This window comes from Microcaecilia unicolor, chromosome 3 (assembly GCF_901765095.1).
Source record: "Microcaecilia unicolor chromosome 3, aMicUni1.1, whole genome shotgun sequence".
NCBI lineage: Eukaryota > Metazoa > Chordata > Amphibia > Gymnophiona > Siphonopidae > Microcaecilia > Microcaecilia unicolor.
Window position 1 is genome coordinate 348,098,772 of NC_044033.1, and position 26,157 is coordinate 348,124,928.

The window sequence follows — 26,157 nt, forward strand, 5'->3', positions numbered from 1 at the left end:
ATCCCCGCCGCCCAACCACCTGCCCCTCCTCCCAACCACCGGCTCTGGCACAGACCGTACAAGTCTGTCCAGCACTATCCCCGCCTCCCAACCACCATTCCCGCTGCCCACCACTGGCTCTGGCACAGACCGTACAAGTCTGAAAGGGGTAATGGGAATGATGTCCAGCAGATCAGTAGCCGGGAAGGATTGTCTAGCTCTTAAGGCTTAATCAGATCACAGAGAGATTCTGAAAGAAAGTAATGGGAGATAGAGAAATATTGCCTACTATTTGGAGAGCCAGTTGCCCTTCCAACATGGCGTACAGAGCATGTACGGGTTCCCTGCCACAAACCCATGCAACTGGATTGAGGCTTTAGAGGGCCCAAAGTAATGGAGAGTTAAGTAACTTACCAAAGTCAAATGGGCATCAGATGACATTACACCCAACTTATCTATACAGTGGGGGAAATAAGTATTTGATCCCTTGCTGATTTTGTAAGTGTGCCCACTGACAAAGACATGAGCAGCCCATAATTGAAGGGTAGGTTATTGGTAACAGTGAGAGATAGCACATCACAAATTAAATCCGGAAAATCACATTGTGGAAAGTATATGAATTTATTTGCATTCTGCAGAGGGAAATAAGTATTTAATCCCTCTGGCAAACAAGACCTAATACTTGGTGGCAAAACCCTTGTTGGCAAGCACAGCGGTCAGACGTCTTCTGTAGTTGATGATGAGGTTTGCACACATGTCAGGAGGAATTTTGGTCCACTCCTCTTTGCAGATCATCTCTAAATCATTAAGAGTTCTGGGCTGTCGCTTGGCAACTCGCAGCTTCAGCTCCCTCCATAAGTTTTCAATGGGATTAAGGTCTGGTGACTGGCTAGGCCACTCCATGACCCTAATGTGCTTCTTCCTGAGCCACTCCTTTGTTGCCTTGGCTGTATGTTTTGGGTCATTGTCGTGCTGGAAGACCCAGCCACGACCCATTTTTAAGGCCCTGGCGGAGGGAAGGAGGTTGTCACTCAGAATTGTACGGTACATGGCCCCATCCATTCTCCCATTGATGCGGTGAAGTAGTCCTGTGCCCTTAGCAGAGAAACACCCCCAAAACATAACATTTCCACCTCCATGCTTGACAGTGGGGACGGTGTTCTTTGGGTCATAGGCAGCATTTCTCTTCCTCCAAACACGGCGAGTTGAGTTCATGCCAAAGAGCTCAATTTTTGTCTCATCTGACCACAGCACCTTCTCCCAATCACTCTCGGCATCATCCAGGTGTTCACTGGCAAACTTCAGACGGGCCGTCACATGTGCCTTCCGGAGCAGGGGGACCTTGCGGGCACTGCAGGATTGCAATCCGTTATGTCGTAATGTGTTACCAATGGTTTTCGTGGTGACAGTGGTCCCAGCTGCCTTGAGATCATTGACAAGTTCCCCCCTTGTAGTTGTAGGCTGATTTCTAACCTTCCTCATGATCAAGGATACCCCACGAGGTGAGATTTTGCGTGGAGCCCCAGATCTTTGTCGATTGACAGTCATTTTGTACTTCTTCCATTTTCTTACTATGGCACCAACAGTTGTCTCCTTCTCGCCCAGCGTCTTACTGATGGTTTTGTAGCCCATTCCAGCCTTGTGCAGGTGTATGATCTTGTCCCTGACATCCTTAGACAGCTCCTTGCTCTTGGCCATTTTGTAGAGGTTAGAGTCTGACTGATTCACTGAGTCTGTGGACAGGTGTCTTTCATACAGGTGACCATTGCCGACAGCTGTCTGTCATGCAGGTAACGAGTTGATTTGGAGCATCTACCTGGTCTGTAGGGGCCAGATCTCTTACTGGTTGGTGGGGGATCAAATACTTATTTCCCTCTGCAGAATGCAAATAAATTCATATACTTTCCACAATGTGATTTTCCGGATTTAATTTGTGATGTGCTATCTCTCACTGTTACCAATAACCTACCCTTCAATTATGGGCTGCTCATGTCTTTGTCAGTGGGCACACTTACAAAATCAGCAAGGGATCAAATACTTATTTCCCCCACTGTATATAAAACAGCACATTTTTTCTGTTCTTTTTTTTCTGGTTGTACTTGACAATATAACAGTCTTGTCTGAAATATTGTGCAGAATAAAAACAACAAATGAAATCAAAATGGATTAAATCAGTCAAGATGCAAGAACAATCTTGATTTTGAGTCCTGAGACATTAAGTAGCTCCTCTGGAATCTTGCTTTCCTTTCCATATGAGTACTGGGCTAGGTATCTCAATTTCCTTCAGTACTTTCTGCAAGATTACAACATAAGAACATAATAGCCATACTGGGTCAGACCAATAGTCCATCTAGCCCAGTATCCTGCTACCAACAGTGGCCAATCCAGGTCACAAGTACCTGGAAGACCCAATTAGTAGCAACATTCCATGCTACTAATCCCAGGACAAGCAGTGGCTTTCCCCATGTTTCTCTCAATAACAGACTATGGACTTTTCCTCCAGGAACCTGTTCAAACCTTTTTTAAACCCAGATACTCATAGCGCCATTACCACATCCTCTGGCAACAAGTTCCAGAGCTTAACTATTCTTTGAGTGAAAAAATATTTCCTTCTATTTGTTTTAAAAGTATTCCATGTAATTTCATTGAGTGTCCCCTGGTCTTTGTACTTTTTGAAGGAGTGAAAAATCAATTCACTTTTACCTGTTCTACAGCACTCAGGATTTTGTAGACCTCAATCATAACGTCCCTCAGCCATCTCTTTTCCAAGCTGAAGAGCCCTAACCTCTTTTAGCCTTTCCTCATATGAGAGGGAGTTCCATCCCCTTTATCATCTTGTTCACTGTTCTTTGAACCTTTTCTAATTCTGCTATATCTTTTTTGAGATACAGTGACCTGAATTGAACGCAATACTCAAGGTGAGGTCACACCACATAGCAATACAGAGGCATTATAATATTTTTGGTCTTATTTACCTTATTTACCTAGTAATTCCTAGCATCCTGTTTAATTTTTTGGCCACTGCCATACACTGGGCAGAAGATTTCAGAAGATTGTATTTATGCAACTAACTCCTGAAAGTCGGTATCTTAGAGACAGGTGCAGTGAGTAGCCTGTGCTCTGGACAATTATACAGAATTCCAAAACTCCTTTACAGGATGCCTCCCAAATGAATATATAAAATAGGCAAATCCCACCCCCTCCCCAATTAAAGCCAAAAGCTCAAAACAATTTGTGGACTGGATGCTTATGATAAACCAGGATATCTGACCCTTTCCACCTCAGTTTTTGGTCTCTCAGGAGGACTTTTACTAAAGCTTAGCTCAAGTTGTCTGCAGCAGGGCCCATAGGAATATAATGGTCCCTGCTGCAGATAACTCGAGCTAAGCTTTAGTAAAAGACCCCCTCAGTGATGGGAATGAGTTGCACCTTGCTGGATCTACTTACTTTACTGAGGTAAATCACCACTCCTAGGGCGGTGGGAACATTTAGCACTCCTGTGCTTCCTGCTCTGAGGATTTCTCACAGCTGCTTCTTGAAATCTAGACCTCCTTAGATCTCTTCCCTTCTCTCCAGTCTCCTTTCTTTCAGCCTTAAGTTGTGGTCAAGCCCAGCCAGCTTAAGGATAACAGAACTCCCTGTGGTTGTATGATTCTAGCTGATCATCAGGACGGTTGCTTTCCACACTGCACCTGAGCCCCCCCTTACACTTCTGCAGTCTTTTCTCCTTCCATGGACTCCTGTGAAGGAAAATGCCAGGCTCCTAGATAGAGGGCCTTTTAATCTTCCCTCCAAAAGTAATGAAAGAGACATTTATTTATTTTAAAATTTATATCCCGCCTTAACCAAGTCACACACACAGGTTTTTGTAAGCCACACTGAGCCTGCAAACAGGTGGGAAAATGTGGGATACAAATGCAATAAATAATAATAATAAATAATAATTAGTATACACAGGGGCTCATTTTCAAAGCACTTAAACTTATAAAGTTCCATAATTAGTATACCTATCTCTTGACCAGTAACTCACAGGCAGCTCTGTTCTACATTACCTCACACTACAGGGACTTTAGCATATTTCCCATGTGAATACGGAGAGCGCATTGTGGGGTCCTGCTACACAGATAGAGAGAAAATGAAAACGGTAAGAGCCTAGATGGTAAGAGTGTGGCTCTTTGGCACTTGCCATCTTGCCTCCCTGTAGTTTTTCTAATTTTGCAATTTTTTGTATTTAAACCTAATAGCCTAGCAGTTTCTTGCTGTTCATCTCTGGGCTTCCAGTGATGATGGCTCCTGCCATCCTCAGGACCCAAGGATTTATCCTCAACTGGCTTAGTCATGAGAATAATGGCTTCATCTCCTTTCAGAACCTGTGAAAATGCAGCCAAATGTCACCATAGAAGTATCACAGATGTATAAAAGATTTCTTCCCCAGGGCTGAGAACTTGTCTTGATGTTCTTCACCGCCCCTAACAGCCTGAGAAAGGAGTGCCGGGTTTATAAAACTCTGACCACCTTGTTGAACAGACTGGAGGACCATACAGGTGTTTATCTGCCCTCGCTTACTACATTAATACTGAAGAGTTTCACCTTAATTTTGTGCCTCAGATTCAGAAACTTGCAGGAAGCCAAATGGGTCAATCAAGTACAATTTTAAAGCATGGATCACATGAACTATCAGTGAGGGTGAGGGGTGTATGAACATATTGCTTTATTTCTTCTAGCTATAGTGTGACCTGCTGCAAACTGTCCTTTCACATCAGGGCCAGAGGAAAAACAAACAGGAGCTCTTTGGATTCACAGTGTTGCTCATGCTGGTCCTGGAGTATCCCCTAGCCAGTCTGGGGTTCAGGACATCCACAATGCATATTTATTTATTTTTTTATTTGTTGCATTTGTATCCCACATTTCCCCACCTATTTGCAGGCTCAATGAGGCTTCCATAGTACCGTAGGCAATTCCCATTCATGCATATTCATTGTGAATACTCTGGAAACCAGATTGGCTAGAGCAGGCATGTCAAATTGCAATCCTGAAGGTTTTCTGGACATCCCCAATAGATATTCAACACAATTATATATAAGGTATCTATAATTCCAATATAGTTACCACTCCATACATTACACCAATATAACTATAAAAGTTTTTTTTAATATATTTATCAAAATATTTTTTTATTATCTTGCCATGTGTGATTTTATTGTTAAAATTGTTGTAGAGATGCGTTTGTACGGTTATCATATTGCATGTACTCTGGTATGTTTCAATTTCTCAACCCCTGTTGATACTTTCATAGCACAAGCGCTGCGTGCGTCTGGTAGTGCTATACAAATGTTAATAATAATAATAATAATAACATGGGACCATGTCGGGTTGTGAGCCAAGAATTGCTTTAAAGTCAAGTCAGAGTGGATTGCTTATCGAAAATCGTTGGATGGAACTTGCATAGAGATTGTATGATTTTTGCTCAGGGAAGATAATAGACTCTGAAGTAGTGTTGATATTCTGACTCCAATAATCTGACCTCCTTTACGTAACGTAAACACAGATTATCTAAATATCAACAGTGTCCACCACTATTGCATATGTTATAAATAAACTGTATTATAAATCACTAAAAGAAGGAGAGTCAGAGTCAGAAGGCTGTTTGCTATATGAGAAAATCATTTATTCAACTTACCAATTAAAGGCACACTTGGTATATAATTTTTTCAGTTAAATCAGTATTTCAATTCCAGTATGTGGTCAATCAAGACAGATCATAGGCTTTTCTCATAGAGAATAGTTAACTGGTCACAATACGTGAATGCTCAGTATGACTTCTCTGGTTTCTATTGATTATAGCTAAGACGTATTTAGGGTTCACGTATCATTATGTCGATAGAATATACGTCACTTAAGCCAGTCTTTTTCTTCTTCCTCAAATGTTATACTTAACTTCTTCTTTCGGCCATCTATTTTTCTGTTTATTAGTACTGAGTTTCCATTTAATCAGCAAACATAATTGATATTGAAACTTACTTATTTTGACAATTTACAGTAATTCACCTTACGTCTGAATACTCAGGTCATTCTCACTTGTAATATATAACCACAGGTTTCTATTTACCTATTTACCTACTTCCACATTCTCCTAAATTGTTCCAGTCTATAACCCTGTTTCTCATAAAACCATATTTCAGTTCTTCTTTCAAACTGCATGTACTGTGTTCACTTATAGTGTTCATATAACATTGTTCCATTGGATTCAACAATGTGGAGAGCAGACAGCAAGGTTACATAAGTAATGCCACACTGGGAAAAGACCAAGGGTCCATGGAGCCCACCATCCTGTCCACGACAGCGGCCAACCCAGGCCAAGGGCACCTGGCAAGCTTCCCAAATGTACAAACATTCTGTACATGTTATTCCTGGAATTGTGGATTTTTCCCAAGTCCATTTAGTAGCGGTTTATGGACTTGTCCTTTAGGAAACCTTTAGGTTAAAAGATATGTGACTGTTACTAATGAAGAGGAAGGAGTAAAAGACATTGTTTTCAGGTTTTTAAGAAAGAAGAGGAGGAGAAGGAGGAGTAGCATGGACATTCATTGTTAGAGACTTTTGATATTTTTTCTGCAAAAATCATCAATCGATTAAGGAATTATTTATGTTATTTGTATGTTCAACGTGCTTTTGATAGTGCAGGTAATGTGATCTAATAATTTTAAATTTTGATATGGCAGGATAAGAGATTTAGATAAATATATAAAAAAAAGCTTTTATAGTTACTTATAATGATGTATAATAGATATTCAAGAGATATATTTACACACTGGATGCAGAGCATGCAAATATATCTCATGCATATTTATTACTCTCAATTACTATGATGACTATTATACTTTAAATTACAGACTTTATTCAATCATATCAAATGATAATATATCAAAACTTAATGAAACTACAAAAGTTACGAGTTACGTTAGGAGTTACGGACCAAGAAAGGGATCTGGGTGTCGTCGTCGATAATACACCGAAACCTTCTGCTCAGTGTGCTGCTGCGGCTCGGAAAGCGAATAGAATGTTGGGTATTATTAGGAAAGGTAAGGAAAACAGGTGTGAGGATGTTATAATGCCGTTATATCGCTCCATGGTGCGACCGCACCTTGAGTATTGTGTTCAATTCTGGTCGCCGCATCTCAAGAAAGATATAGTACAATTGGAAAAGGTGCAGCGAAGGGCGATTAAAATGATAGTGGGGATGGGACGACTTCCCTATGAAGAAAGACTAAGGAGGCTAGGGCTTTTCAGCTTGGAGAAGAGTCGGCTGAGGGGAGACATGATAGAGGTATATAAAATAATGAGTGGAGAGGAACAGGTGGATGTGAAGCGTCTGTTCATGCTTTCCAAAAATACTAGGACTAGGGGGCATGCAATGAAACTACAGTGTAGTAAATTTAAAACAAATTGGAGAAAATGTTTCTTCACCCAACGCGTAATTAAGCTCTGGAATTCGTTGCCGGAGAACATGGTGAAGGCAGTTAGCTTGGCAGAGTTTAAAAAGGGGTTAGATGGTTTCCTAAAGGACAAGTCCATAAACCGCTACTAAATGGACTTGGGAAAAATCCACAATTCCAGGAATAACATGTATAGAATGTTTGTAAGTTTGGGAAGCTTGCCAGGTGCCCTTGGCCTGGATTGGCCGCTGTCGTGGACAAGATGCTGGGCTCGATGGACCCTTGGTCTTTTCCCAGTGTGGCATTACTTATGTACTTTATAACGTGGAATCCTGACAGATTTGCAGTTTGATAGCCCTGGACGAGAGGGCACATCAGGACTGGCTTGAGAAACACTGTTTATAAGCAATGTCATTTCTTTTAAAAGGCAATAAATGCTGTCAAAGGTTTAAAACATAAAGGAGGAAAACTGGGCAGTGTCATACCTGGATATAAGTATAAGCATCATTAATTCTGAGCACAGGCCAGTTTCATCTTGTATTTCTTTCATGTTGCCGAGAGGAACCTCAGTGTGCCAGACTGGAATACTCCCCTATTCCACACACATACACACTTGAATCTTAATTAAACCTGGCATTGGTACTTGGAAAATGAAAAACTGGGCAGTGGCACAGAAGCACACATACTTTGATGTGATTAAACTACTGCCAATCTCGAAACGGAAGTTTTGTTACCAGCCAAACCAATTACAGTTAACACTGAATCCCAAATGTTCCTCCAGGAAGGGTTTCTGTTCAAGATGCGTGCAAGCAAATTCAGTCACCAGCCTATATGCATTGCTAGATGCAAGAGCATTCAGATTCTGAAGTCAATTATAATGACAAAACAGGAGACTGTCAGGTAGCCATTACGATATTAGAAAGCGAAGGGGAAAAATAATATGTTCCTACTACAGTGCACCATCTTCTATTTAAAACATTTTCAAAAGAAAAATACAAACGCTGCAGAGCAGCTGCCGAGACGCGGAGTCATTCATGTGCAAGATCACCTGGACAGCGTTAAGCTTCAAACGCAATTTCACATGTAATTATTGTCCACACAATTTACAGTGAAGATAAGTGCTATGTTCACTTAAGAGACAGCATATATGAAATCTAATTGTAAGTTATCATACTAGGCTTTTTTTGTTTGTTTGTTGTTTTGCAGATTCTGATAACTTATGGCATAAGATCTTGCATAAGGCTAGACTTCTACAATAACCTAGTGGTAGTACTGAGGTGTGGGAAGATTGAGGTTCGATTTGAGTTAACATCTGCTCTTTTGCCCAGCTGGGAGACAGCCCTTCTCTTGTTTAACTGTGAGACTTAGTTTCAAAGCACTTACACTTAAAAAGTTGTATAGTAACCTATAGAAATGTATCTAATGTTGTTAGCTACAGAAATTTATCTAATGTTGCACAGCTCTTCTATACCTGTTGTTTATAGTCGTGGTGGATACCGCAAGCTGTGTTTTCAGAAAAGGGCAACCCAATATAAACTAATCACGTTCTTGCAACTCTAAGCTGCAAGAAGGAAAATAACTAGTTTAGAGGATATTCCTTAGAGAGTCACCCAAGGTAAGTTGTCAAACCAAGGAAGTTTTAATTGGCAGCCAAAATTGGAACACAAATGTTCTCCAGAACAAACACCAACCCTTTTGAAATGTATTATTTATGAGTTGAACACAAAGAAACATTAAAAACAAATTCAGCTGAACCTTATAATTCTACTTTGATTTATTTTTCCTAGGTTTATTTCTTCTAAAATAGGCAGAATAATAAAGAAACCCTCTGGCTCAAGGCTTCAGCAATTCATCAGGCATCAAGAGCTCTTTAAACTTAACCCTATTCTTTTTTATTTTAAACCCACTTTCAAATGTAAGCGTTGATTCTTTGTGTGGTGCTTTTCCCCCTTTTTCTCCAGAACCAGTGTTTCACCGAAATTCCCCCCCCCCCCCCCCAATAGCAGGTAAATTCCTTATTTTGTCTCTCTTTTTGTAGTGAGATCTCATGTCTGTGGCTTGTGCTGCGGTGGAAAACACTTAGCTGAACCTTTCTTTCTTGGTTGATGTACTTTGGTCTTTCTTGAAAGTTGGGGCCCTTAGACTGCAACAACGACCTTATGTAGCGCAGACATCTTCCTCAGTAGAAATAGGATCACTCACCTCACCTAACCGTAAGCAAAACAATTGGAAAGAAAACCCCATCTCACCTTGGAACCAGATACCTTTAATAAGCTTATCAGAATAAACACTGTGGGCCCACTAGATAGAAATGCACAAAAAGAATAAAAATGTTTATTAAAAAAAATTTTTTTTAATTACCCTAACTTTCCAGGGCTTACGCTCAAGTCACTTTCCCTACCACTAGAAAGGAGCCCTTTTGTTTTCCTCTTCTCCTTGGATTCTTCAAGGTCTCACTTCAGACTTTGAACATACACTTCCTTAAACCACCACATGCAGCTTGGTCTAAGGGCAACTCACTAATCACCTATCACCTTCACCAACCACCCTTTCATACAATTTTCTCTTTTATACCTTTTTAATTTTCTTTTAAAACACCTAAACCACACAAACCTTAACACTTTTTCCACACCTCAAGTTTAAATCTACACCCGAACACTTTCTTTATCTAATAGACCACTCACTTGGTCAAAAAAAGTTCATTCAACTGCCTGACTGAACACCCTAGACAAGTAGAGCTCTTCCACACATCTGCACTCTTCAGCTTCCAGGGCTTCTCTCAGCAACTGACACTGGTGATGTAACCATGGAAACCAATGCTTGACTGGGTCACTGGTCAGGAGCAGCCAATCATAAAGCCCTCAGAGCCTATTTTCTTTTTCACCTGTCACTCATGGAACCCTGAAATAAACATTACGATCTCCATTTTGATTTTTAAACACCTCTGTAGGAAATAGCAAAATGAAATTTTTTCAGAATTTTACCATTAAATTTCAAACTGAGCCAAAATTTCCATGCTTCACATGCACATCTTTTCACACAACACTATGTTTTTAGTTTTCAAAAATGTCCATTATATAGGGATTTCTTCCAATTTACTTTAATAAAATCATTTTAAATTTCTCAAAATTCACTAAAACCACCTTTAGAAAATTAGTAAAAATTCCCCTAAATATCCTTCATTGAGGATTTTCCAAAGAACTGCAAACGTTACCCTCAGGATTACTCCACTGTAACCATTTTTTGCCAAATCCCCCCCCCCCCCCCCCCCCAGTTTATCTTAAGAGGTTCTCAGGAACCCATAACCACAAAAAGAATTTAAATGAATTTAACCCCTTTAAGTGCCAGACCTAAGGTTTCAAAAATCACATTTAACCCCCCCCCCCAAAAAAAAACAAACAAACAAAAAAAAAACCTTATTTCTGGGCCACCAGACCCCTTAACTGGATCCCTACAGGCTTCCCATATAGCAACTACCTTCAAACCAGGTCCCAATGGACCTCCATTGACCCCGGAAACCATCCGCGGAGAACCACGAATTCTGTGGAACTCCAGCCGGGTAGGCTCAAAAATTTAGGTCCCAACTTCAACTTGGGCCTAATCGCATTCCTGGAGCTTGACTAGGCCAAAGCCAACCATTTTCATGGCTGTCCCGGCTCAGGGAAAGTTCATTCCCGGGACTGACAGTGTCGTAGAAAGTTGTGTTTTCTGTGACCTCTGCTCCAGAACCCTCAGGATGCCTCTAGAGGTCACCAACAGTTGAGCACTAGCCATCAATGATAGCTAAGGTCACTAGGGATGGTGAAACAGACCAGGTGCCGCCCAGAGACTTCTAGACCTTCCAGAAACCGGCAGAAGGACTCCTCCCACCCAGGTACACTAAAATGTTACCCCTTAAGGGGGATTACACTAATTGCTTTGAAAATGAGCTCCTTAATGAATAATTCATACCACATCTTGTACAGATCCATTCGTTGTGGCCCCTGGGTGGAGATTATCATTGCAATAGCTATATAATAAATAGGAAGAAAACAGTCCTAGGTAGCTATGAATGAAGGCTCAGGACACAACGAGTCCTGTAGAGGCCAGTTCTGGTTGAGCTACATGAAAGGAATGGGCAAAAAATATGATTCCCCCCCCCCCCAATTTATTTATTCATCCATTTCTTTCACCATTTCTATTTCACCTTTATCTAGGCTGATATTTTGAATTTGAGATTCACTGACCACCTGAAATCTGAGCTCAAGGCAAGTTACACAACACATGTAGAAATTATTTTTCTGTCCAAGTGGACTTACAATCTAAGTTTGACACCAGACTACTAGGATCAAAGAGGATTAATCACAGTCTGCCCAAGTCACGCCACCCAACAGAAATATAAGAAATGACTTGAAGGACGAAGCAAGTAGTAAAGGCACAGGCGCTAGTTTCGCATGTAGGAGCTGTATGAAAGAACAGGTCCTTGGTTCTATGGGCCTTCTTGTGGTTTCAATATATTTCAATCAAAACCCTTGCAGAGTGATACTATCTATATCAAAAATCAAAGGGGGAAAAAGTCTCAACTAGTATGGCAACATTCAAGATCAAAATCTATTGCACACACAACAAGTCATCATAGACTGAAAAAACCCCTAATGAAAAAAATCTAATTTTTTGAAATTTAATAGTGCTATTCTAGTAGAACCAAAAAATCAAATCATATCAAAATTATGTGTCCAAAAATTTTTTTTCATAAGTCCAGTGTTCATAAAAAAACATAGACCTTGTATCATATGTATGGACAATCTATTCCAGCTTGCGTGTAATAACTCATATATGGTGCTCAAAACCACAAAATCACTTATCTTTATGGCATGAGTCACAAACTGTTCCTGCTTGTGTGTAGATTCCAACGGTCCCGTTTCGAAATTCTTCCTCAGGGAACCATACCACGGAACAATCAAAAACAGATAACATGCGTTTTCCAGCTCGGCACGTTACCTGTTTTCCAAAAGGCAGCAGCAATTCCCATAGGCTGCCCTGTCGCAGTGCAGACACCGGACTCTTCACTCTACTGCAAAGCTACGTCAAGAGCGGGCCGCAGTAGGGGGAATAGGCCAGTGTGGGCAAAAGCAGCCTATAGGAATCACTGCCACTGCTGCCTTTTGAAATGAAAATATAAGGTAAACGTGGGGTAGAGGGTTGAGGAGGGAAGGGGAGAGTGCCGCTCCTGGAGTGTGCTGCTTGAGGCCCCCGCCTCAGTTGGCATAATGGTAGGGCCACCACTGAGCATGTGTACTATTTGCAAATAGTAGTAATTTTTCTTAAAGAGTGGTGCTACATGGTCTTAAAAAACAGATGTGAAAACAGTCTGTTAGTCCCAGTAGAATAGAAGATGAAGAAGCAGACATGATGAAAGGTGTATTAAAAGCCTTTACTGTAGAAAGCAGGTTAACAGAGTGGTTGACATGGCTGTATTTCGCCCAGCAGGACTGCTTCAGGGGTGATACTTATATCTCAAGGTTTGATAAGGTTATTCCACCAAAGGTAAAAGCCCTGAGGTGTAATACTGCCAGGTGAAACATTCAAGGTGTAAAAATCACTTCACCAAAGGTAAAAAGTCCTGAGGTATAATACAGGACATTTAGACACAGGGGGATCTCTGCTCATTTGGGCACCCTATTACCCGCTTTCTATAATAAAACCTTTCACCGTGTCTGCTTCTTCATCTACCATTCATAGGACCCAGTTTACTAAGGTGCGCTAGCATTTTTAGCACGTGCTAAAAATTAGCGCATGCTAACCGTGCAGTAAAAACACTAAAAACGTATCTCCAGGGCCCATGAATACAGTGCACACTATCTCCTAATGGTGTGCCCATATGTAATGGTTCACACATGCATGCACTGTCAGGAAACAACATACACTCTTTAAGAAACGTGTGCTGTATGTACAAATAGTATATGCTATTAATGACATTAATTTTTTAGTAAAACAAAAGGGGGGAAAAAAAGGCAAAGCCCATCCCGAAGATATACCTTAAAAAAATCCCAGTCAGTATTTACACCTGCTCTGAATTACACATTGAACCTGCTCTTTGAAGTAGTGACTGAGGTAGTAATTTTGCTCATCAGCGTTTAAAACCACCTCTCAAATCAAAGTTTGAGTACTGGAGCTTGATGCCATAATTGGACACGTAGTTTTGCAAATGCAAGCAGAAAAAACTACCACTAAGACATATAAAGCCCTGGAATGATACTGTTCTTTTTTTTTTTTTAACCTGTTTATTCGTAAAATGGATGTTCTTTCTGCACATGCCACCATAATAAATATTTATTCTCCAGGGGTTTATATGTATTTTATAAAAGGCTCCACATTCAGTGATCCTTTTATATAATAAACTGCAAATTATGAACACCTTGACTTGGATGTCCCTTTTCCAACACAGATAAACTATACAAAATTGGACTTTAAATCTGGGAACCAGAGTAACCATAAGCTAGCAAATAAGAGTGTCTGGCTAAGCCAGGAGATAATCAAGCAAAGTTTTTAAATGTAACCTTATCTTGTCAAGTGAGCATCAGGGCAGGTTTTTACAGTTTGTGGTAAGATCAGGACCGGGACTAGCTGGAGGCTGACTGGCACAGCATTCTGCACTCTCCTTTCCCAATAAGGTCATGATACAAGATCTGAACTACAACTTTTGCTGGAATATGGGCTCTTAGAAGAAAAACTGGACTAGCCAGTCACTAGCTTCTCTTGTAGAAATGGTGCAGTGGCTAGGGATCAAGAGCCAGACAAAATTTTCCCCCTGGGTTGGTATATTACCTCAGAAACCTCTAAAACGGGGTGACGCCTTCTACCACTGTCAGTCCAGGCAAAAGAGCCATCCCTTTTTCCAGAAGGGCCTGAGTACAAAAGGTGAAGACCCATCAGGCATGGTACTAGGGCCTCTAGAAATCTGTACACTACTACACAGGACAAAGCCTCAGTGTCTCTACATGTATAAGCTTATTAAAAAAAATTACAAAAATACCATGGTTGGTTTGGTAGCCTAACATGGGTTGTCTAAATATACAGTAAGAGGTATAATTCATGACAGTTACAAGGATAGCTTGAACAGATTTTTTTAAATGTAAAATTTATAGTACATCAATGCCTACTGTTTTCACAGAGCAATTTAAGAGATACTTCTGTGCTCATTTAGAAAAATAAATCAATTATGCAGAATGTCTATTACCTGTAACTACTGCTCCAGCTTCCAGAGAAACATGCATTTATCTTGCTTTCTAAATTGGCAATTATTTTCCATCACACTAGGGTGTATCCCTTAGGTGAAATAACATAGTTTTACTGGTTGCTATATACATAGTAACCAGGGAATCCTGCATAATTTCACAGCATTTGAACAATGATACACTTACTGTATTTTTATCCATTTTGTTCTATACTGATATGACACCAGGTGGTAAACTTCCATATTATAAGCCAGAGAAATCTCAGCCAAACCAATCAATCCAGCTTCTGTCCCATGAGAAAACATTCAGACTTACCTTGGAAACAAAACATTCAGCAATACCCACGGGGTCATTTTCACAGTTCTCCAAATCTTGCAGAAGTTCACTAATAAAATACAGAAGAAAAAAAAACCAAAATAGGCATGAACACAAGTAATTTTTTACTCAGCATATACAATGGGGGTAATTTTATAACAGGCCACCTGTCTGAGAAATGCAAAGAAATGCCTATTTTAAGCCTTATTTTATAAAAGCAACATTATCTGATACTATTAAGGAATTGTCATCCTGTATGCAGAAGGTCTTCTACAAGGCCTTGAGCATAAATTAAAACAGTAATAAAAAGAAAATGTTATGGTTTAGAAATGAGTTAAATGAGTAATCTGAATGTAGCTTGACTCTATAGGATCTACAGCCCCCCAAAATCTTTAAACCACCCAAGAACCTTGCCCGCAATTCTCAACTCCTCCAGGTTCTGTGGCAGTAGAGCACGACCCACCAGATCAAAGGCCGAGGATAAATCAAATTGAAGAAGTAGAGCACATTTTCTTTCACTCTATAGTAACCTTGCATGATTTGGCAATGAAGCTAGTACAGTCTCTGTACTAAAGGATGCATGGAACCCAGATTAAGTTGAAGAAACAATATCATATGTCTCTAGATTGTGATTCAACTGTAGTGTTACTAGTCCCTCCAAAAGCTTTACAACAAATGGAACAGAAGCCACCACCGGTCTACAGTTGGCAACTTCGAGCTTGGGCAGCCTGAAATCTCTTGGAATAGGTGTAATCATGATTTCAGCTACATTGTTTGGAAAAATTCCCATCAGATAGCTGATTTTTTTTATTCATGAAAAGACACAAACGAAAGGACAGAGAAGGTTCTTTAATGATGTAAGGAGGACAAGCATCCTGTATGCAAAAGGATGAAGAATATTTTTGAAACAAATTAGAAAATGCACTCTATGAGATACTACTAAATTCCATCCATGATCTATCTACAGGAATTCCCTGCTTCGTATTGGAATCATGATCTAATTCAATAGGAGTATGAGTTAAAAAAAAACAGATCTCAACTTTTGGATCTTTTCTTGAAAATATAAAGCTAACTGATCTACTGCAGGGTAGCCTTTCTTTTCAACAATAGCACCAGATTCCAATCTAAGTAAAGAACTGGAAATGGAAAACAGTTGTTTAATATTATTACCATTGTTTTGAATCAAATCTGAGTAATACTGCTTCCTAGTCTGAGTAATTGCCTGTTTATAGTTATGACATGCAGTCCTCCATTTCTTTCTCGCTGTTTCAGTATTAAGTTCTAATCTCCTACATTCACATTTTAATTTTAATAGTTCAGGAGAAAACTTTATCACTTTTCCATAGGTGTTTAGTTTTATATCGGAACAGCGCTACCTTATCTAGTATCTCACAAGTAACTTTAGGCCATTCTATTTCTATATCAAGTTGTTTTCCCTCAGATATTTTCAGTGATATAGAATCCCCAAAATGTTCAATTCTCCCCCTTGTTAAAAAAGAATATGAAGGAGCACTATTTACTGTTTGAAATTGCTGCCAGTTCAATATAAAGGAACATCTATAGTGATCGGACCATAGAGATTTTTCCCATAATATTTCTGACAATCTAATTCTTGGTGTCAAAGAGTCACTTTAATCAGGTCCAGTTGATGACTTTTGTTATGAGTTGGCCGAGGACTAGGTACTACATAGTTCAGTGAAGATAGAAAGGAATTTAATTAATTTCTTCTAATATCATGTAGATTATCTAAATGCACATTTAGATCTCCTAGTAACAAATTTTAGGAACTTTCAGTAGAGCTTTTAAGAACAAAATTCACAAAACTGTGAAAAAGCCAAAGACAATTTCTTAGGGGGAACATGGCATAGAATCTTTAAATTGACAAGCAAAGATTTCTATATCTGAGGATATAAAAGAATCAATGAGTGAAATTTGAAATATGTCCTTATATATAACAGCAATCCCCCCTTTTTTCCATTACGGGATAGTGAAATGACTCTATAGAACAGGGGACATAATTCTTTAATGCGAGGGTCTTTGTCAGAAAACAACCAAGTTTCTGTCAAAAAAGGCAGCCTGGCTGATGTTCACATTGAGGTGTTTTTTTCAAAGCACTTAGACATACAAAGTTACATAGAAACCTATGGAACTTTGTAAGTCTAAGTGCTTTGAAAATGAGCCACTTAGCCAACCTTTAATCAACATCAGCTTATTTCCCACTGAGCAATTATTAATATAATAACATGGAATGGGGATAGTCGAAGAATCATTATGCTTTAAACATATGGGTTCAAGGAATGGTCGTTTACAAGCCTTTACTTTTAATTGGGGTCTCTCTTTTTAGGCCATCTAAGATGCTTATTATGGGAAGAAGGTTGTACAACTTCAATCTGACGTGTTAAGGTTTGAATACAATTAGTTTTGCTAATGGAAAATTGACCTCTATTTACCAAATGTGAATATGCCGGATAGGGCACAACAAGTGTAAGGAACTAAAATAATTAAAAGATTGTACAAGGAACAAATAACAATTAAAAAATAACTAAATAAAACCATAGAGCTTTAGCCATCTTAACTCACAAATGCTGAAGTTCAAGGCTATCAAAATATAGCTTATATTCAATGCTGCACCAGGTGCTGTACAAAGGTGTGTGCTTAGATGTCGCGTCAAACGTTGGTACGCTGTTAGCTGCCATGTTTAAATCCCCAGCGTCTGATATAGGGGATTCATAGGCGGAGCTTGCTCCTACGTCCCGAGATCAGAATGACAGCTGTTAAAGGCGGAGGAGCACAGGAACTTTCGTAGATCTTTAAAGAAGATCTTTAAAGACTTACCTCTTCAACAAGGCCTACAAAGTGGCCTAGTAGTTAGGGTGGTGGACTTTGGTCCTGGGGAACTGAGGAACTGAGTTTGATACCCACTTCAGGCGCAGGCAGCTCCTTGTGACTCTGGGCAAGTCACTTAACCCTCCATTGCCCCAGGTACAAATAAGTATTTGTATACAAATGAAAGCGCGGGGTACAAATGTAACTAAAATAAATAAATAACTACTTCGCCAACCCAACCAGTTAAGACAATCTACCTTCTACACTTACCCATCTAACTCTTCTCTATTCCCCTAATCTTGATACATCACTAATGGTATCTGATATCCTGTAATGTCAATGCCATAACAAGACTCTGTAAACTACATTGAGCCTTCAAATAGGTGGGAAAATGTGGATACAAATGCAATAAATAATAATAATAATAACAATTATAGCGTGAACACACATCACAACTTCGCTTCTATTCCACCTAAACTACCCCTCTGTGTGTACTTTTTTATATTTCTATGCAGCTGCACAAAACTATAAAAGTCCTTTTCTTTATGAAACACAGGCTTTACATCTCAAAAAGCTTTATAAAATTACACCCATTGAATAGAATGTCTCATAGTGCTCTGTGTCACTTCTGCGAAACATAAGTGCAGCCAAAAAACCAGGATTTGCATGTAATCATATTGACTTCAATTTCATGGCAATCAAATAAAAAAGCTGAAGAGAGTAGCCGGATCAACAGGACCCGTCCAAAAACCCAGGAGAGAAGTTGGAAATGTTAATACCTTAACCTTTACTGAAATGGACTCGACACGGCAACAAAAGAAGAAGATCTCAAGGAATCAAAGACCATTCAATGAGGTATAAAGGCATCATGGACACACGCACACAGATATATATACAAACACATGTATACATATTATGTATATTATCTCTCTCTCTCTCTCTATATATATATATATATCTATATATCTATATATATATATACATATATATATATATATATATATATATATATATATCTACATATATATATATATATATATATAGAGAGAGAGAGAGAGAGAGAGAGAGAGAGAGAGAGAGAGAGTACAGTGTATATATAGTGAGTCTCCTAAACATTTTGCAATAACTACCTTAAACCTGCACCAAATTAATTAAAATTTTACGTGCACAAAGTGACATCTATTTGCATCACCAAAGCCAAATTACATAGGAATTCCTCGTCCTGTTTAAGAGATTTTTAATTTTTTTATAAACTGCCGTCACAAATTTCAGTTGCTGACATCATCCCTGATGTCATTGCACATTGATAAACAAACAAAATGTCAAAAGAAGGTTGAGTTTTAATTAAAATACTCGAGTCCGGATCTCAATCTGGTAGACTACCAGACTTGGGGGATTTTGAAGGAGTGAGTCTACCGTTGCCAGATCCGTGAGGTCGACCATCTGAAAGAATGATTGATCGAGTATCATTGACAGAGCAGTGAACCAGTGGTGGGATTGACTGAGTAACTGTATGTGCATGAAAGGGGGACAGTCTGAACATCAGATTTAAACATTTGGGACCCTGTTTACTAAGCCGCGTTGTAGGCATGCTAACTTTTTAGTGCGCGGTAAAAATTAGCACACGTTAATGCTAGAGACACCCACATGAATATATGCGTGTCTATAGCATTAGCGAGCGCTAAAAAGCTAGCGCGCCTACAGCAAGGCTTAGTAAACAGGTCCCTTGGACTGTTCTGGTTGACATTAACTGGACATTCCTATGAAATCAAACAGCATTGTTTGAAATAGATGTCAGTTTGTGCACGTAAAATTTTAATTAATTCGGAGCAGGTTTGCGGTTTGTATTGCAGATTGTTTAGGGGGCTCACTTTTTTCTGGACGCAGTGTGTGTATGTGTGTATATACATATATACACACACACATACATTCATGTTCAGCAACATATGAATTTTACCATATCCAAGTTCAGTGCAAGTTATAAGTTCAGGTGTACAAATTATTTCCCTGTCCATTTGATGTGTTGCCTTTAACAATATTCATACACCCATATAAACATCTCCTCCCCTCCTCTTTCTCTACAGAGAAAGCTCTTCCCATTTCCCTAATCTGCTGGTTTTGGAGGCGATGGTTCATATGGAGGTGGCTGAATGTTGGTAAAGGCTGAGTGATGAATGGATAGATGTTTTGACTGGTTGGAACTTGTTTTTAATTTTTTTAAGTCATTCTACTCATTTCAATGGATATTTTATAGTTTATTGTTTTTATTGTACATTGTTTTGCAAAAGGTTGCTTATGGTTTAGGAAGAAGATTTATAAAAAGCTGAAATATATGCATATTTTATTTAGTTCTTTATGTAAATAAGACCTGACATGCTTTCAGGGCCCCTCTTCCTCTTGAATTCTTACTATTACTCAATGATTATCAGTTTTGACAGTAAACACATTTCAGAAATAACCACTCATTTTTCCAGGGATTTTTTTTGTTGCCCCAACTTTTAAAAAATGCAACCTTGTAAACTACCGGCAGTTCTAGCAAAGTTATGAAATTTTTGAATAATCTGAAACAGAGGTGTACTTTCCCCTCCACATACTGGGAGACAACTACAGGAGATGTCTGTATGGAAATGCAATCACAGAGGAAAAGAGAAAACTGTCCAGAGATTAAGTTTCAAATGCCTCCATAAAGACAATTTACTGTGCTCACCTGTCGGTCTTTGACCCTTCAAAGAACTCATGTGCCTAATCGATCATTTGCTGAACTCTGGCATCCTGAACTAGGTTTGCTCTTTATAAAATGCCTTAGGCTTAAGTCTTGCTTCTGTTTTATAGATCCAAAAATACAATAAATTTACAGGCATTAGGCATGGTACTTCTAATAAGAGTGCTACTTGCACACTTAAGGGAAAGGAATTTTGGATTTAGCTCATATCTTTTCATTAGTAGCTCAAGGTGAATTATGTTCAGAACTATAGCTATTTCCCGTCCCTGGAGGGCTTACAGTCTAAGTTTGTCCTGGAGAGGATGGAGGGTTAAGGGACTTGCCCAAGTTCACAAGGAGTATCAGCTGAATTTCAGCCTTGGCTTCCCTGGTTCTCAGCCTGCTGATCTAAACACTAGAAGCATTGAAACATGACGGCAGATAAAGGCCAAATGGCCCATCCAGTCTGCCCATCCTCTGTAACCCCTAACTCTTCCTTTTCCTAAGCGATCCCACATGCTTATGCCTTTTTAAATTCTGACACAGTCCTCAACTCCACAAGCTCCACCGGGAGGCCATTCCATGCTTCCACCACCTTTTCTGTGAAATAATAATTTCTTAGATTACTCCTAAGCCTATTCCCTCTTAACTTCATCATATGACCCTTCGTTCCAGAGCTTTCCTTCAGTTGAAAAAGGCTCACTTCCTGTACATTAATGCTCTTGAGATATTTAAGCATCTCTATCATAACTCCTCTCTCCCAGCGTATACATGTTCAGGTTCTTAAACCTGTCCCTATATTTTTTGTGTTCAAGACAGTTTACTAATTTTGTAGCTGCCCTTTGGACTGACTCCATCCTGTTTATATCTTTTTGTAGGTGCGGTCTCCAGAACTGCACACAGTACTCTAAATGGGACCTCACCAGAGACTTATACAATGGCACTATCACCTCCCTTTTCCTGCTGGTTATCCCTCTTTTTATGCACCCAAGCATCCTTTTGGATTTGACCGTCGCTTTTTCTACCTGTTTGGAAGCTTTAAAATCATCAGACACAATCACCCCCAAGACCCACTCTTCCTTAGTACACTGAAGCACTTCACCCCCTATACTGTACCGTTCCCTCGGATTCTTGTGACCCAAGTGCATGAATGCATGTTTTAGCATTACATCTTACTTGTCAAATATTGGTCCATTCCTCCAGCTTCGCTAGGTCCTTCTTCATTTCATTCACACCCTCCAGGGTGTCCAAAAGACAAACCTTACCAGACAGCCCTTCCACAATATAGCTCACAAAGACGCTAAAATGAGCAGGCCCAAGGACCGATCCCTGCGGTACTCCACTGACAACATCCCTTTCTTCAGAGCAAGATTCATTTACCATTACCCTCTCTCTCCTTCCATTCAATCAATTTTTAACCCAATCAGTTACTCTAGGTCCCATACTGAGGGCACTCAATTTATTTATCAGTCGCTTGTGCGGAACCATGTCAAAGGTTTTGCTGATATCCAGGTATACCACATCAAGCACCCCTCCCTTGTCCAACTGTTTGGTCACCCAGTCAAATAAGTTTAAACAGCTACACAAGACAAATACAATATAGAATATTTATTTTTTATAATACAGTTAAAATTAGCAGGCTATTTGAAATGTTTAAAACCCAGCTTCATATAGTGGGGTTTGGGATTTTGCCAGAAGTGGTATGGTGCACCAACCTTGAATGGTGAACAAGTTGCGATTTGAGATAAGGAGGCTGCAAACTCTATTTATTTACTAGAATGTATTTACCGCCTTTTTGAAGGAATTTACTAGAGGCGGTGTACAGCAAGAATAAGTCAAACATAAGCAACAAATAATTACATCAGTAAAAATATTCAAACAATACAAAGTATGGCATAGTATGCTACATTACAATGTCAAACACTATACAATAAAACATTTTAACAGACAGCATAGGGTATAAGCAAAGATGGAACATATAGATAAAATAGAGTAACAGGAATATGAAAAATGGTATTAGTTTAAAGAAAGTTGCAAATGAAGTAAAAAAAGTGCTTCAACATTATCTTAGCTAGGGTGGGCGTGGATAAACATGTCCTGCTACAGTATGTGTCATTTACTTCTTCTGTTAAAGGTCTGGTTGAAGAGTCAAGCTTTTACCTGCTTCCTGAAGTAGAGATAGTCTTGTGTTAAGCGAAGCCTGTCAGGGAGTGTATTCCAGAGTGTGAGGGCTATTCTGAAGAAGGTTCACCCTTTGGACAGGGTGTGGTTAGGGATAGTCCTTGGGAGGACCTTAATGACCTTGACGGTGTTTAGAAGGAGATCTTGTTCATCAAGTACTCTGAGCCATTTCTATTAAGGGCCTTGAAGGTCAAACATCCAGTACAATACAGAGCCAAATTTAAAACTCTTATGTTTGACCTTCAAGAGTTTTAAATTTGGCTCTGTATTGTAATGGTAGCCAGTTATGCAAAAATAGTGTGATGTGGTCAAGTCGCTAGCGAACGTCTATTAGTCTTGCTGCAGAATTCAGATCAGTGTACAACATATTACAATAATCCAGTCTTGATGTTATCATGGCATGCAAAACTGAGACGAGGCTTGCCTTCTCAATGTAAGGGGACAGGCAGCATAGCTGTCGCAAGTGATAGAAGCTGCTCTTGAAGGTTGCTTGGATTTGGGGGATCAGAGTGAGGTATTGAATCAAGCTGCATTCCAAGGTTCCTGACTTGTGATTTGAGGGGGAGTTCATATTTCCCAAAAGAGATTTTGATGCCAGGTATGTGCCCATTTGTATTAGGGATCCACAGAACCTCTGCTTCACTTGGGTTCAGGCAAAGTTTGTTATTTTTGGCCCATTCTTGAATTGATGTTAGACAGGTAGAGAAATATCCTGTCTCATTGTAACTGGCTTGCAGGAGAAGAAACCCTGCTGTTGCCATGGCTTGTCTGAATCTCAGGGCAGATTAACAAGCTCTTGATTGGGGGGGGGGGGGGGGGGAGCAGGCGCAAAGAGGAATGACATATGAGAACTAAGTCTAGGAGAGATCACCTGAAGAGAAAGCCAAGGACAGGACTGCAGAAGAGAAAGCCAAGGACAAGACTGCAGAATAGAAATGTGCGGGAACATTTCAAATAAATATGTAAACTTTATCAAATATTTTCCAAAATAAAGGAAGCAAACGGTGCTTGCAATTTGTCAAGGATAAATGAAGAGCCCCAGCACCTCACATACACCTTTATCAGTGCAGACAGTTGCATTTTGTTAGTGCAATATTGTACTCATGTAACACAGAGGCAAGTTTGTGCACACTTGGTAATGAGAATACCATTACGGACATCTTTTTTCTCCTTGAAGCACTGCTACTGTGTCTTTATTGCTAAGACATTTTGTAGTCCTATAAAAAACACTTCCTGTGGGGGAGGACCAAGATGGCGGCCTGAAGGGAGGGCGGCGAGGTTGCTCGGAGGTGCTTGTTTTTCCTGAGTCCCGTTTACCTGCGCAATGCCGAAGCGGAAGGGTAAGCGGGTGCCTGGTCCTGGGGCCCTCGCGGGACCCGCTTCGGGCACGATGGACCGCTTTGTTGTGGTGGGAGGCAGCCAGCTGAGTTCGGGAGTCTTGCTGACGGGAGGGGCGGAGAGAGGTGAAGCGTCCCTGCTGCCTGAGACGGAACTCAGCCCGGAGGTGAGGGAACCGCCTCCCATGCCTGCGTCGGTGCGAGATGTGAGCGGACAGGGCTTCCTGGCCTCCGAGGAGGGGGCAGACGGCCCTGTGTCAGGACCTGCTTCTGGCAGGAGCACGCAGCATACCCCGGAAGGGGGGATTATCAGCGTGCAGGGTGGCAGTGCTCCAGGGGGGACGACATCTGGAGGAGGGGGCCGGTTTCTCTCTGGGGTCCGAGAGGAGTGCTGAAGTTTTGAGTAAGTCTTCACTTTTGCCTAAGCCACCGAATTTTACCTTGGAAACTATCTGGGATGCTTTGCTTACTTTGGAAACTTCATTGTCCAAGAAAATGTTATTACTGTCGCAGGCTTCTCAGCTTCCAACTGAGACTGTTTCCCAATTGGGACTGCAATTAAAGACAGTGGGAGAAAGATCTGAGGCCCATGACTTGGCCATTAAGTCAGTTCAATCGGTACAAACAACCATGATTAAAGAAAATAAATGGTTGCATAGGAAGATTGAGGCTCTTGAAAATCGGCAGAGGGCAAATACTCTGCGAGTGATAAATTTTCCTAAACAACAGCTGACTGCACCGATACTGACTTTTAAAAAATATCTCTTTGAAGTGTTAAAGGTGTCGGAACCGGCGTGCCCGCCTATCTCGCAGATTTATTATTTGCAACCTTTTAAGCGAGTGGCTCAAGGCGAGCAGGCTGATAGTGAGGAGTCTGCCGGGCGGTTTGACACCTTGGACTTTATTCGGGAGTTGGAGGGTGAAGAGGAGCGGCGGGAGCGAGCTACTCTTATAGTGACATTTGTTTCACAGTTAGATAGAGATAGGATTCTGAAGTTATTTTTTAAATTTCGTAAAGAAAAATTTTTGAATGTACAAGTACGGATGTATCCTGATGTGACCAAGGTAATGCAGAGGCGGCGACAGGCTTTTCTTAAGCTGCGCCCCACTGTGTTTCAGTTGGGGGGCCTTTTTTGGCTCAATTATCCCTGTAAATGTGTGGTGAAGTTGAATGCTGTAAAGTATGTGTTTTTTGAACCTTTGCAGCTGAAAGCGTTCCTGGACTCCCGGGGGGGGGGGGGGGGTACTCCTTCTCCGGCACCTGGTGCGGAGAATGCATCTCCACCTCAGTTGTAATTGCCTTCCACATCTCCCTTCAGTGTCTCTTTTTGTGTTGGATTGTTATAGTTTAAATTTTTTCCCAGAATAGTGGCTTGGTCACTCGCTTCTGTTGTGGACTAACAGGGGAGGCGGGAGAGTGCGTTTGGGGTAGAGATTTCCTGTGTAAAGATGTACCTACAGTTCTCCTAAGTTGTACAAAAGGTGTTCTTGATACTGTTTATGTGAAATGTATAAATAAAGAAATAAAAAAATAAAAAAAACACTTCCTGTGGCTAACAAACTTTAAAGATATCCTCACTTATAAGTTTCTAATAAAAGACGCTTGGAGCCGTAGGCATAGGGAAAGAAACACTGGATAAAGAAGGTAATCATGCCAGTTTCGAAGGGTTTCCCAACTGCAAAAATCTACCAACCAAATTTGTTGGTTTAGAACATATAAAACCTGCTCATTCAACCACGGCTCATAATGACTCACATAAAATCATGCTTACATAATGCAAAGATAAAACCACAAATTAACCCAGGAATTAAAAATAAAAAGAAAGCATAATGCTTCCTATTCTTCCTCCCTCAAAAGCCTGCATAAAAAATTAGTAGATGGGGAAAGTAGCTCAGATCCTTGCACAGAACATACCTCTCAAAAATTCAAGACATGTCTGAGCTACATATAACTGTGATTACTGTGGCCAAAGATGGAAAATCTATTAGGCTAATGCCATTATAGAAAATCAAATGTGTTTTCTAGAAATGGATTCTCTTATCTGTTTACATTAATCTATTGATTTTCAGCAGTGTCACTTAAGAACATAAGAATAACCATACTCAGTCAGCCCAATGGTCCATCTAGCCCAGTATCCTGCTTCTAGCAGTGGCCAATCCAGGTC

The 26,157-nt window shown here is 40.1% G+C and overlaps 1 protein-coding gene across 2 annotated transcripts in view; it reads right to left on the reverse strand.

Moving 5' to 3' along the window:
* Nucleotides 1-26,157, reverse strand: part of PLEKHG1 (pleckstrin homology and RhoGEF domain containing G1) — a 157,449-nt gene that overhangs the window by 57,870 nt on the left and 73,422 nt on the right. For both annotated transcript variants that reach the window (XM_030198481.1, XM_030198480.1), the window contains exon 4: nucleotides 14,948-15,017. In XM_030198481.1, coding sequence (XP_030054341.1) covers nucleotides 14,948-15,017 — 70 coding nt within the window. The remainder of the gene's footprint in view (nucleotides 1-14,947; nucleotides 15,018-26,157) is intronic.